Source organism: Schistocerca serialis, chromosome 7 (genome assembly GCF_023864345.2).
Source record: "Schistocerca serialis cubense isolate TAMUIC-IGC-003099 chromosome 7, iqSchSeri2.2, whole genome shotgun sequence".
NCBI classification, from domain to species: domain Eukaryota; kingdom Metazoa; phylum Arthropoda; class Insecta; order Orthoptera; family Acrididae; genus Schistocerca; species Schistocerca serialis.
This window is the reverse complement of record NC_064644.1, coordinates 408641398-408654282: the sequence shown is the minus strand read 5'-3', so window position 1 is coordinate 408654282 and position 12885 is coordinate 408641398. Positions and strand designations below refer to the sequence as shown.

The window sequence follows — 12885 nt, the reverse complement described above, 5'->3', positions numbered from 1 at the left end:
AAACTGATGAAACCTCTGTCATGGCTTGTTCTAATGGTTTCTGGGACAGTGTAGTTAAATAAGCCATCAAAATAAAAATGATTGAAAACACCCTTAAGAGAGATGACAGCCTGCAACCCAGCATGACACAGAATCCAGTGATCACAAGGTTAATGAGGACGCATCGAATGCTAAATCAAAGTACAGTCATATATGGAAATGCCTTGAGCTGCAGTGACATTACAGTTGGCAGCTAGTGTATATAAATCTGTACCAGCAACCCACTGTTAGACATACCACTACCACTTGATAGTGGCCAAGAAGTGCTTGATTACCAGCTTGTGGCATTTTAATCACTTGACGTGGCTCAGACTCTGTGAATATTTTATTCAATAGACGAGAGACCCTGCATTCTTATGTGTGAAAGCAGAAAAAGGAAAACCAGATAAATGAATTATAATTTACCTCAGCTATGTACTCTCTTTCTTCAACAGGGCAGTGACTGAAATATCTGAAATGAAAAGAAAGTTTTATTTTCAATCTTTATTGTTAAAAACTTCACTCTCTCTCTCTCTCTCTCTCTCTCTCTCTCTCTCTCTCTCTGTGTGTGTGTGTGTGTGTGTGTGTGTGTGTGTGTGTGTGTGTGTGTGTGTGTGTGAAGGTGCACAGGCACAAGCAGGGGTTAGCAAAGATTTCAATTTTGTTTATGTACCTGTCAACAACTCAACTATTCACTGGCTAGTTATCTTTACTCTGCCTGTTATTTATCAATAGAAACTGTGCTATGCAACCAAACAAAATATGCAAGCAAATTCTTAATAGAATCACAAGCCAACTCTTCATTTACTTGTATATCAGCAACACTGGTGAGTTTGTTGAATTAGTGCTAGTCTTCTAACCTAACAATATCAAGAAATGCAGTAGAATCCCCTTAGGAGTCTAGCTCAGCCTGTGAACTATGTAAGAGGGTAGACTGTTGCTTTTCTAAAAGAATTACTCCAGCATTTGACAGAATTGGTTTATGGAAATCACATAAAAGTTAAATACGGACTAGTGGTTATGGATTTGAATCATTATGGCTATTAGAACCCAATTTTATGATGTACAGTAACACTTTTTTGTGCTTCCAAAGCCTTTTTTTAATTGATCCTGTTACTGGAGATGATTCTGGCTATCTATCTAAACAAACCTTTGATGAATAGCACAATTCTTCCTCAAACCCTATCTCTTTTAAAAAAATTGTTTGCCTTGTTGAATCCTAATGTGATGCAGTACCATAAAGACACAGTCATCCCTCCAGGAGGGATACGTTGGAGCACATTCCTAGACTCCTTGCTTAAAACATCTACAGCTAAATACACATGTAAAGTAAGGTAAAGTTACACATTCTGTCACTGATGGGACAATCAGGACTGACCAATTGCCATGTCATCCTCTGCCAGCTGCGTCATTGTATACAGTATGGAGGGGCACGTGGTCAGCACACACCTCTCCCAGTCATTGTCAGTTTCATGACCTTGAGACCACTACCAATCAGCCGAGTAGCTCCTCAACTGGCCTCATGAGGTTGATTGCACCCTGTACCAGTCCTCCCATCTAGAAAACAATACCTTGCACCACCGGGAACTGAATCCAGCTCCTGCCCGCATGGCATTCAACCGCACTGACCACTCAGCTACAGTTGTGAACTAAATATACATGAATACATTGCAATTCACACTTATGTTCTCCACAAATGGTTCATAGAGCCATTTCCAGACTATTTTTTGATTATACATGTCTCAAATAGCACGTGGGAGAAATGAACTCCTAAATTTTTTTATGCGAGTTCTGATTTCTCTTATTTTCTAAAGATGGTCATTTCTCCCTATGTAAATGGGAGTCAATAAAATGTTTTGGTATTCAGAGCAGAAAGTTGGATTGAAATTTTGATGACTTTACTATGCAGTAAATGACAGAAATATCTGAAAATAATCTAAGAGGGCTGTTCAGATCACCTTAACTGCTCATACAGATTAAAAACAGCAGAGTGCCAATAACATTTCCTTGGGGAGCCCCAGATATCACATCTGTTTGCGTGTCTTCCTGACAATTACTACAAACTGTGACCCTTCTGTAAGGAAATAACGAATCCAGTCACACAACTTAGACAATACTTCATAGGCATTTATTTATAAGCTGCCTGTGACAAACAGTCTTCTGAAAATGTAGAAATATGGAACCAATTTGAGATCCCCCATCAAAAGCACTGATTATTTTACATGAATAAAAAGTCACTTGAGTTTCTCAAGAATGATATTTTCTGAAATTGAACTGGTTATGTGACTACAGATCATATTCTTTGAGGTACTTCATAATGGTCCAACACAACATACGAGGGTTGAATGAAAAGTAACGCTTCCACCTTCATTAATTGGGTTTGGATGGGAATATTTTAATAAATCAGACGCAGAAATAATCCTTAGAATGTGATCTTCAGTTACCAATATTCACTTTTCCACAAAATCACCAACCAATTCAATACATTTCTGCCAACGATGAACAAGTTTTCAGAAGCCGTCACAGAAGTTGACACTCTGTTTCCACAACCACAGTCTCACGGTTTTCTCAACATCTTCATCAGAAGCATAATGATGCCACCACAGATCATCTTTCATTATTGGGGACAGATACAAGTCAGACAGTGCTAAATCTGGTCTGTATAGAGGATGCCGTACGGTGGTGAGATACAGTCTCTGAAGTTCTGCTGTGGTGGCAAGTGAAGTGTGTGGTTTGGCATTGTCATGCTGCAGGAAAACATTTGCCTTTTCCTTTCAGACACCTGTTAGCCGTCATTTCAGAGTTTGCACCATTGTGATGTAACATTCTGAATTTATTATTGTTCCACGATCAAGGAAATCAACATGGATAACACCATCTGCATCCCAGAACACTGTAGCCCTGATTTTTCCAGCTGAGGGCTGCATGTTGAATTTCTTTTTCTGGGGCAAGTCCGTGTGTCAATATTAGATAGACTGACGTTTCATCTCCGGGTCATAATGGTGTATCCATGTTTTGTCTCCTTTCACACCTGAATGAGAAAAGTGTCACCTTCATTCTCATAAGGCGAGAGGAGTTCAAGTCTGGGCACTTTCATTTCAGAAGTCAGCATCCAGGGAACCCATCGTGCACAGATCTTCCGATATCCAAGCAAAGCAATAATGTGACCCAAACGTTCTTGTGAAATATCGATTGTGCTTGCAATTTCTCTCCAAATGATAGGACGATCGTCCTGAATCAACCCGTCAACATTTTGCTTGTAAAAACTCAGTGGTTGCAGTCACAGGACGTCCAACTCTTTGTTTGCAACGCAGGTCAGATGTTCCCGCCTCAACATCTTTAAGCACATTCGCCCATCGAAGCACAGTACTCACATCAACAAATGCTGTCAAGAATTCAATGACTGCATGTTGCTTGAAATTTTTGTTTTGTCACATATTAAAAATTTTGGAAATAAAATTATTGTGTGTTACTTTCCGATCTTCTCTCATACATACTCTGTAAGCCAACACATGGTATGGTAGGTGGTACTTGTACCACTACTAGTCATTCCCTTTACAGATCCACGAATGGAGCGAGGCAATAATGACTGTCTATACACCCCTGTATGAGCCATAATTTCTCTTACAATGACTTTGCAGTCCTTACACGAAATGTTTTTGGTGATCACAGAACCATTCAGCAGTCAGCAGCAAATGTGGGTTCTCAAAAAGAACATTGTCTTCATTCCAGAGATCCAGAGTTCATAAACCATCTCTGTGATACTTGTGTGTTGATTGAATCTACTGGTAACAATTTAGCAGCCCGGCTCTGAATTGCTTTGATATCACCCAGTAATCTGATCTGGTGGGGATACCAAACACTCGAGCTGTACTCAAGAGTGGATTGCACCAGTGTTCTACATGTGGTCTCCTTTGCAGATGAAACACAATTTCCTAAAATTCTCCCAGTAAACTGAAGTCGGCCATTCGTCTTCCCTACTACCATCCTTATGTGCTTGTTCCATTTCATACACTTTGCAATGTTACTTCTAGACACTCAATTGATACAACTGTATCAAGTAGCACATCAATAATATGGTATTTGAGCATAACAAGACTGTTTTTCCTAATCATCAGCATTAACTTACATTTTTCTACAGTCAGAGCAAGGTGCCATTCATCACAACAAATAGAAAATCTGCCAAAGTCATCCTGTATTCTTCTACAGTCACCCAAGGCCAAGCATCATCAATTATAGCTGCTCACACTATCCATAAGATCATTTATGCATACAGAGAAGTGTTGTCCCATTGAACTTTATTGGGGTGCTCCTAATGATTCTCTTGTCTCTGATAACAACTTTCCGTCAAGGTAGGTAGGCTTTAGTGGTATAGTTGGCATCTATCTTCACACATCTGCCAGTTCTGTGAAGTTATCCCTTGACAAAACACACTTGTGAGCATTTGTGGTGTCCTCCTTTGATTTTGTAAAATATCCTCCATTAGTTATATTTGCTATTCATTCCTCACACTTGAGTAATAATCCACAACCCAGCGCATAAGTATTTTCTAAGCAGTCTACTTCTGTGGATTGTATTTTCCCTCAGCCCACCCATGCAGCAAAGTCTGCCAACTTCTTTACTTATGAATGGGTTTCGACAATTATTTCTATTAAGTTTCCACCAATTATAACACAGGTACAGTATTTTAATGAGTTGATTGATTGAAACTGTAACTTACTGACATTGTAGTCACAAGCTACTAGTTTTTGGAACTTGATGAAGTGCACAATTTTACACTGCAAATCTTTGCATCACATTGAAAATTCATCAAGATCTGACGCTATTTGTGTAGATTTTCAGACAGTGCTGCAACACTGAAAACAGTACCATCGACAAAAAGTCTGCAGGATGCATATTTCTCGGGAAAAGAAGCTGCCTATGACGTACAGGAAAAATAACATTTGAAGCCACCTGCTTGAAGTAATAAAGTGTAATTACAATTTCTCAATTGTCTGCCATGTCATTAACAAATAACATGATCAGCAAGTCCTCTAACACATTTCATACGAAATTATCTCTACATCTATCAGTGGCTCTCTATTGAGGGTAAATGCTGCATCTTTCCTACCACACAAAGTTTAATTTAGTCGCAAACGGCATTTGATACCCAATGTGCCTGTATTTTTATCATTAACCTTTAGTTTGATGCCGAGACAATGCTTTTCGGAAGTCAAGAAACGATGCAGCAACCTGATTGCCTTAATTCAAGACCTCAAGTATGTCATTTGAGAAAAGAATGAGTTGCATTTTGCATGACCCATGTTCCCAGAATCCACGTTCGATAGCATGAAAGAGGGTGATAATCTACAACAGGTGGATAGCAATAACATACACAAATACGCGCGTGTGTGTGTGTGTGTGTGTGTGTGTGTGTGTGTGTGTGTGAAAAATACAGTTCAAAATCACTGTATCAGTCCTTTATTGAATAATAACTAACGTAAAGGATTTCTCACTCAATGATATTCGTAAACGTTCATAATAAACTATTCAGAGTTTTGTTCCAAGCTATGATTGATAAAAATGCAATTAAAAAAGAAATCAATAAAAAACCTTTACTCACTCTAGGGTTGGTATAACATAATTTGATTTCAGGTCGTTTAAGTAAGCTCCATTAATTGCTGTGCCTTCAATAACAAAGACTATATCGGCCTGTATTACATGATCTTGTCCACCAACGACCATCATCAAGCAGCCTTATTCTGGAACACGAAATCAGTAATTACATAAACGAAACAAAATCTTTGTGGAGAGGAGAAAACAAATCCGGTAATTTTCTTATTTTAATATAAATTATGCACCGTCCTTGACGATAATGTTAAACACATAATCTATTTGTACGGCACGTAGGGAGCATTCCGCCAGTTGAGCAGGATGCATATTTCTCGGGAAAAGAAGCTGCCTATGACGAACAGGGAAAATAACACTTGAAGCTGTCTACTTCAAGTAATAAAATGTAATTACAATTTCTCAACTCAATACTGGAGTGCAGCTCTGGGTCTAAACATCTGCTCAAACGGTATAAATAGTCTTCTGGTCACAAAACACAAACAAACCACGTTCAGTCGCACACAATAAATAACTGGTATAAGTTTGTCATCCAGGGATAGTTAACTAGCCAGGGTAAGCAAATTTGACTTTCCACCCTCAAATTTTGTAAATTACAAAATAATGTGAAGCGATCCTGAAATGATCGGTCATGAATCCAATAAATACAACAACAACAAAAAAAAGCGTAATTAGTTACTTGTCACACACGCACCACAAACACAGCGAAACAAACACGGTACAACTACTTGCGGCAAAGATGTATAGCCATATGTGCCAAAGTGTGTCATCCAAAGAGGTTTCACCTAATTTCCAGTGACAAAAATTATTTGGTTTTAAATATTTTCAGAAAACATTATATACTTGGATTATGTATTTAGTGATTTTAATTTCACTTGGAAGACTATGTTAAACTTTTAAGCAGTATGAAATGTTGCTACATGTAGTTGGTTGGCATCACTGCTCCATGGAATATCTTCTTTCGCTCGCTGATTAACAGTTCGTATTTGGCGTTTGTGTCGAGTGGATGTGTGGTTACGTACGTGTGTGTTGTACGTGAAATATATACGAAGTAAATGGTGTTACATAGATTTGTTTTATGATGGGGGTGGGACTACAGCCGCTTGAATTTACAGAATGTTTGACTGATAGTCCTACGTTCAGGGAGAAACTTCACACACATGAGAAGGAGCTGGAACGGACAAGTCAACAAATAAAAGGACTGATAAAAGAAGTAAAGGATTTACTAAATGCCGCAAAAAGTAAGTTTTGTACAGAGTCATACTAGACTTTATGCCGTTTGTACTGACTCGTAGACTTCTTACGTTAAATATTATTAGTCAGTGATCTTGCAGTCTTAACAGGTGTTTGTTCATACGGATTGTTATATACGCTTGTCAGTGCAACCATATGTCTAGTGTTTCAAGTATAGGCAAGAATCATATAGCTCAATATTTTATATTTGGTATATGAACTATGCAATGTTCGTGCATCGCATTTATATCTTCTCACGATATTATATTATAGCGTTATGACATGAGCGTGCATGTTTTTCAACTGCTGCAGAAAGAAAATTTTGCGTTATTTTGGATATAGTACAAATTATTTTAGCCTGTAGTGGTAATGAGATATACTAGCAACATAGAATTTTGTGCGAGATGATAATGCGTGACGCCGGCATTGTTGATCAGCTGATGCCCAAAGCGCCAACGGATAGTTTTACACGTTAAATTCGCGTTCACTTCCATGTTACAAATGTACCGTTCTTCATTTTTTTTCCATTTTGAGTATTATTTATTGGCACTTCTTATTGTTGTGCTATTGACGCAGCATCGGGAGCTTTTCCATTTTTATAGTTCTTGCAAGGACACGTTGTGCCGTACCGTGATGAATTGACAGTTGAAACGGTGTTTTTTTCTATAATGGCCCACATAAGGAAAGCTGGTTAGGTAATTAGTGGGATAACACACAATTCTTTGCAATGAATTTGTAATGGAAGTTCGGAATTGTTGACCTACCGTTTCATACCAGTCGGTCGCGGCTTCGGCGAACATATCTGTACAGTATGTAAGATAAATAGGCGTTTGTATTTCATTAATTTTAGAACTTTTTGTGAGTTTTTTGAAAACTATTTTAATAACTAAGGAATTTTTTTAATTCTAAAAGATAGATGTACTCTTCCACAGTCTGTCAGTGAATTATGCCGTGATAAGCTGATTTCTCTTCATTTTTATTGTTTTAAGGGCGGATCGGGTGTAATAAGATCACGGTCGGCAATTATTTAGTCATAGTAGGCATCTTAGCCAAATTGGAGGTCTTTGGACATTAGTAAAGACAAATACGACGGTACTCTTGTTCTGGAGAACTGGATTCAATTCCCCACCCCGCTATCCAGATTTAGGTTTTCCATGGTTTCCCTAAATTACTTGAGGCAGACGGCGGAATGGTTCCTTCGAAGAGGACATGGCCCATTTATTTTTCCTCGCTTCGTGTCTAGTCCTTCGTCTTTAATGCAGTTAAGACAGTTACTCAACCCACCTGTCAAAATAACGACTTACAGAGATAGTTGGATCCAGTCCCACACCGCTGAATGTAGACAGGTGTGCATGTTATTCCAATTGTTTTGTATTTGTAACCAGCTGTCGAAAATGCTTGTAAATTGACGGCGAATCCCTCTAACGAAATGCGATTTCTGCACCTCTCACTTGATGAGACCATTGAGCTCCACGGCCGAGACCGAGGTCTGAGCATTTGTCGCGTTTTGTATTTGTATTTCGTCAGGTTTGCGTTTAATCCTTATAGTTTTTAAATAGAATACCTAGAACAATAATAGTGCTAGCGACGATATTTCCAGTGGCAACGTGATCACGCCATAGGGACACGACTTATAGCTTCTAACACGGACAGTCCACAGCGAAATATGGTCAACAACTATGTTCAAACACGATAATTTGTCTCTGCATTTGCTCAGCGTGGAATAATCCAGAGTTCATACTCCTCCATAAGCCGTTGTCTGCCTTACTTTGGTGTCTGGATACTTTTTACCCGTGCACACCTACCATCGCGTAATTGCAGGAATTGGCCAATAGTGGAAATTTGATTACAGGCGACGGTGAACAAGTTTCAAAAGTTTAAAGGTTCCTCAAAGAAAACTTTCCGCACGTGCTCAGGAAAAAAAAGGTACTTTTGAATCCCTTTGGAAATCCAGTACCCGAGGGTCACACTAACACCGACGTTAGAACAAATTTTCGTATCGTGAATTTCAAGTGGAAAAGGAGGAATTCCGTTAACACACAGGTCGTACCCAACAGATTATACTATAATTTATTGTACTCAGTGTGGTGTTGAATACCTTGCGAATATGAATACCGGCATGTTCGAGGGGATTCGTCCGTTACACATTAAGTCAGAAACTGTTAGTGCTAAGCGGGGCAAAAAATCCCCAAACTGATTTTCTCCACCAATATTTTATCTTGTTCGTGATTCATGACAACGTGGAAACAGCACCATGCTCCTCGGGAACTACACACTTGTTCCAGAAGGAAAGGTCAGTGTTCAGGGATATGATAGAAACTATCATTCGAAGCAGAAAAGTGTAGTAAACATGGGCTCTAAAACACATCCCGTAAGAGGTATGAGCCCTGTTTCATCTTCTATACTGTGTAACAATTATTTTCAACTGAAAGCTGTTTGCTTTCCATATTTTAGGAGCGGGTAGTGTGGAACAGAACAAGAAAAGATGGTCTAGTAAACATGGACTCTAAAATGCATGCCTTTAAATCTAGGAGCCCTTGTTAGTAGAAGAGATGTTTCACAGCAGTGAAGATGAGCAAATGTTCATAGCTCTTCATGAATGTATTTTAGAGCCCTCGTTTACTAGATTTGTTTTCGAATGGTTGCTCCTGTCATCTCCCTGAGTACTAACATTTCTTTCTTGGGCACCTTGTAAACCGAACACACCGTCTACGCGCAAGTATGCTCTTAAACGGTCGAGTATTTCGTTGCAGGAACTGAGAAAACCGTACGGCATGTTCACGTGCGATTTAAAAACCCAATTCGCCCTTGCTAGTGCCATTATACTACGCTTGAATGGATTAAACAGGGTTCCAGGAACTCTACAATCACCATTCATTATACTAGAGCGTAATATTGAATCATAGAAAAAGGTTGTTTTCACTAGGAAACTGGAGACTTTCTGCAGCATTTTGTTGCTCCAAGTTGGCCATCACAACTTTTCTTTCGATTTGAGTCTTATTAGTTAGTCTTAACCGTTTCAGGATCCAAATTAGCAACCTGTTTCTAAACTAAATACATGTAATTACCCTATTTTCATTCTTGCCCATTAAATTCTTAAGGATTGGAGATTAGAACTTGCGGAGTTAATGCAGAAAGCAGCCCAGCGGACTTTTGACTCGGTATAGAAAAAAACAGCAAAATTGCCACAGCATTATCACGGCATATTCCCCAAACATCATTTTAGTATCACAACCATCGCACCACATTGCTTGGTTGCAGATGAATAAAAAAAGATACCTGCTGAAACAGTGCCTGGCTGCAATCTTTGTTCTTGGTCACAAGTATAGTAGTACGTCATTGGTCAGCCTGGCACATACTCGTTACGAAAGCTATGCAGGTGGTCCAAGTGAGATGTGAGGACAAATTTGTAAGGATACGGCGCTGAATTTTTATGGACAATTGGCGAAATATTTAGTGTGTTTTGTAGCATTGTTTTTGGATACCCTTCATACTTTTGATCATAGCCTCTTCCAGCAACTGAGCTTACACTAGACCAGGCGTGTCCAACCTTTTAACTTACCTGGGCCACATTGGAAGAAGACGAGTAGTTTTGGGCCGCACATAACGTACTTAACAATAACTGCTGAGAAAAAAAGGGATGGCGGGATGGACCATTTAGAGAATAGCATTGTGTGGCACGAATTACAAATTAAAAACTTTCCATAAACGGAATTTTATGTTTTTTTTGTTTTTGTTTTTTTTCCCACCGGTCGTATGAAAAATGCTCACTTCTTGGGCCGCATGCGCGTCACGGCTTGGACACCCATGCGCTAGACCAGTGGTTCCCAACCTGAGGATAATTACCCCCGGAAGGGTAAAATGAAATTTTCTGAGGGGTAAAAACTAAACGATTCGATTCTGTTTCAATCACGAAACTAAATTATTTTCAAAAAATCATTACTATTATTGCAAATTTAGAATGTCTAATTGCACACAGGGATAATAGGTCTAAGCAAGGTTCGGAACCACTGCACTAAACAGTTGGAGTGAGGGCCGGCAAAAGCCAATCACCCGCGCTGTGAAGACAATATGATGAGCAATGTAACACGGGTGTGGTTGGTGGTTTAGTCATTATTTGCTAACAAGTCTGTCTGAATGAGGGATAGGGTCGGAACTAGGTCTTTTTTTTGGGGGGGGGGGGGGGGGGAGAGAGGTTGGAACTCAGTTTCGCGGTGAATGGCAAAATAGTTTGGATATTTTACGATAAAGGTTTTTATTTGTGACCATAAATTTTCCACTCAGTCAGCCTCCAACAAATGATACAAATCAAAGGCATATTGAATCTCACACACGTACACCCAAGACTCGCTTATAATGTTTACATTGGATGTATACATAACACTTACATCATGATGCGTTCAGCCGCCAAAGAGTAACACATCATGAGCTGCGAGTGGTGTCATCATTTTGACAGGAAATTGGTGTCGACGAAGCACTTTGCAATTCAGCAATATTCATTTGTCGCTTGGTGGGGGCAGCCGAAAATGATGTGGTCGATGTCCTCATCCAGGCCACAATCACATAGGGATGAGACAATCAGTTGTAGTTGATAGAGACGCAGTCGAAATAATCTAATAGTTATTGGTATTATTGACATGAGTCTACATGAACAGCAGTGCTGATCACAAATCTGTCAGAAAACTGATTTATCATTATCTATCGGCATATTTTAAGTCCTTCTAGTAATGCAGGATACGTGATCGGTCTGTGTAGAGGCGATACGTATGTTGATATTAACTTAAAAAGTTGCGGGCTCATATTAGGTGAACAAGTATGACGTAGAATGAGACTTTCACTCTGTAGCGGAGTGTGCGCTGATATGAAACTTCCTGGCAATTTAAAACTGTGTGCCGGTCCAAGGCTCGAACTCAGGACCTTTGCCTTTCGCGGGCAAGTGCTCTACTAGCTCTCTACTTCGTCCCCACGACGAGGTGCTGGCAGAATTGAAGCTGTGGGGACGGACGGGTCGTGAGTCGTGCTTGGGTAGCTCGAATGATAGAACACTCGCCCGCGAAAGGAAAAGGTTCCGAATTCGAGTCTCGGTCCGGCACACAGTTTTAATATACCAGGAAGTTTCATGTATGGTGTATCTGTGCGAATGTCCAAAATCTGTCATCGTACTCCTGTAATCTATCATGAAGCAGTAATTGGTGCAAAACTGTTGCAATTCGGTGACACAGTGACGAAATATAATACAAGATAGATGATGATGGTAAAAATTTCTTCTATAACCATTATCGACCAATGAAGCACGTGTCGGCCAACACCCAAATCCTCAAAAACAAACGGTCTTGCCAAATTGTGAGCGTTTGACTAGGTTGCAGTAGGGTTTTGGAACTTATACTATATTCGAACATTATGAAGTACCTCGAAGAAAACAATTTATTGACACATAGTCAGCACGGTTTCATAAAATATCGATCTTGTGAAACACAACAAGCTCTTTATACTCGTGAAGTAATAAGTGCTATCGACAGGGGATGTCAAATTGATTCCATATTTTTAGATTTCCAAAAGGCTTTCGACACCGTTCCTCACAAGCGTCTTCTAACCAAACTGCGTGCCTACGGAGTATCGCATCAGTTGTGCGACTGGATTCGTGATTTCCTGTCAGAAAGGTCACAGTTCGTAGTAATAGACGGAAAGTCATCGAGTAACACGGAAGTAAAGTGTTATAGGCCCTCTATTGTTCCTGGTCCATATTAACGACATATGAGTCAATCTGAGTAGCCGTCTTAGGATGCTGTCATTTACCGACTTGTAAAGTCATCAGATGATCAAAACGACTTGCAAAATGATTTAGATAAGATATCTGTATGGTGCGAAAAGTGGCAATTGATCCTGGATAAGGAAAAGTGTGAAGTTATTCACGTGAGTACTAAAAGAAATCAGCTAAATTTCGATTACGCGATAAGTCACACAAATCTGAAGGCTGTAAATTCAACTAAATACTTAGGGATTACAATTACAAATAACCTAAATTGG

At 39.4% G+C, this 12885-nt stretch overlaps 2 protein-coding genes across 6 annotated transcripts in view; one reads left to right on the top strand and one right to left on the bottom strand.

The window, feature by feature from the left end:
- The window catches only part of LOC126412360 (mediator of RNA polymerase II transcription subunit 25), a 152926-nt gene extending 146549 nt beyond the window's left edge, over window positions 1-6377 (bottom strand). For 2 of the 5 annotated variants that reach the window (XM_050081921.1, XM_050081922.1), the window contains exons 1-3: window positions 6022-6271; window positions 5621-5759; window positions 445-490 (exon numbers count right to left, since the gene is read on the bottom strand). In XM_050081921.1, coding sequence (XP_049937878.1) covers window positions 445-490; window positions 5621-5745 — 171 coding nt within the window. In that variant the 5' untranslated portion in view covers window positions 5746-5759; window positions 6022-6271. Of the gene's footprint in view, window positions 1-444; window positions 491-5620; window positions 5760-6021; window positions 6272-6304 lie in introns of those variants that run through there. The other 3 variants (XM_050081919.1, XM_050081920.1, XM_050081918.1) reach the window with 3 other exon arrangements.
- A 245-nt stretch (window positions 6378-6622) lies between these two features.
- Window positions 6623-12885, top strand: part of LOC126412342 (rho GTPase-activating protein 10) — a 571369-nt gene continuing 565106 nt past the window's right edge. Inside the window, exon 1 of the mRNA XM_050081890.1 lies at window positions 6623-6866. Coding sequence (XP_049937847.1) covers window positions 6704-6866 — 163 coding nt within the window. The 5' untranslated portion in view covers window positions 6623-6703. The remainder of the gene's footprint in view (window positions 6867-12885) is intronic.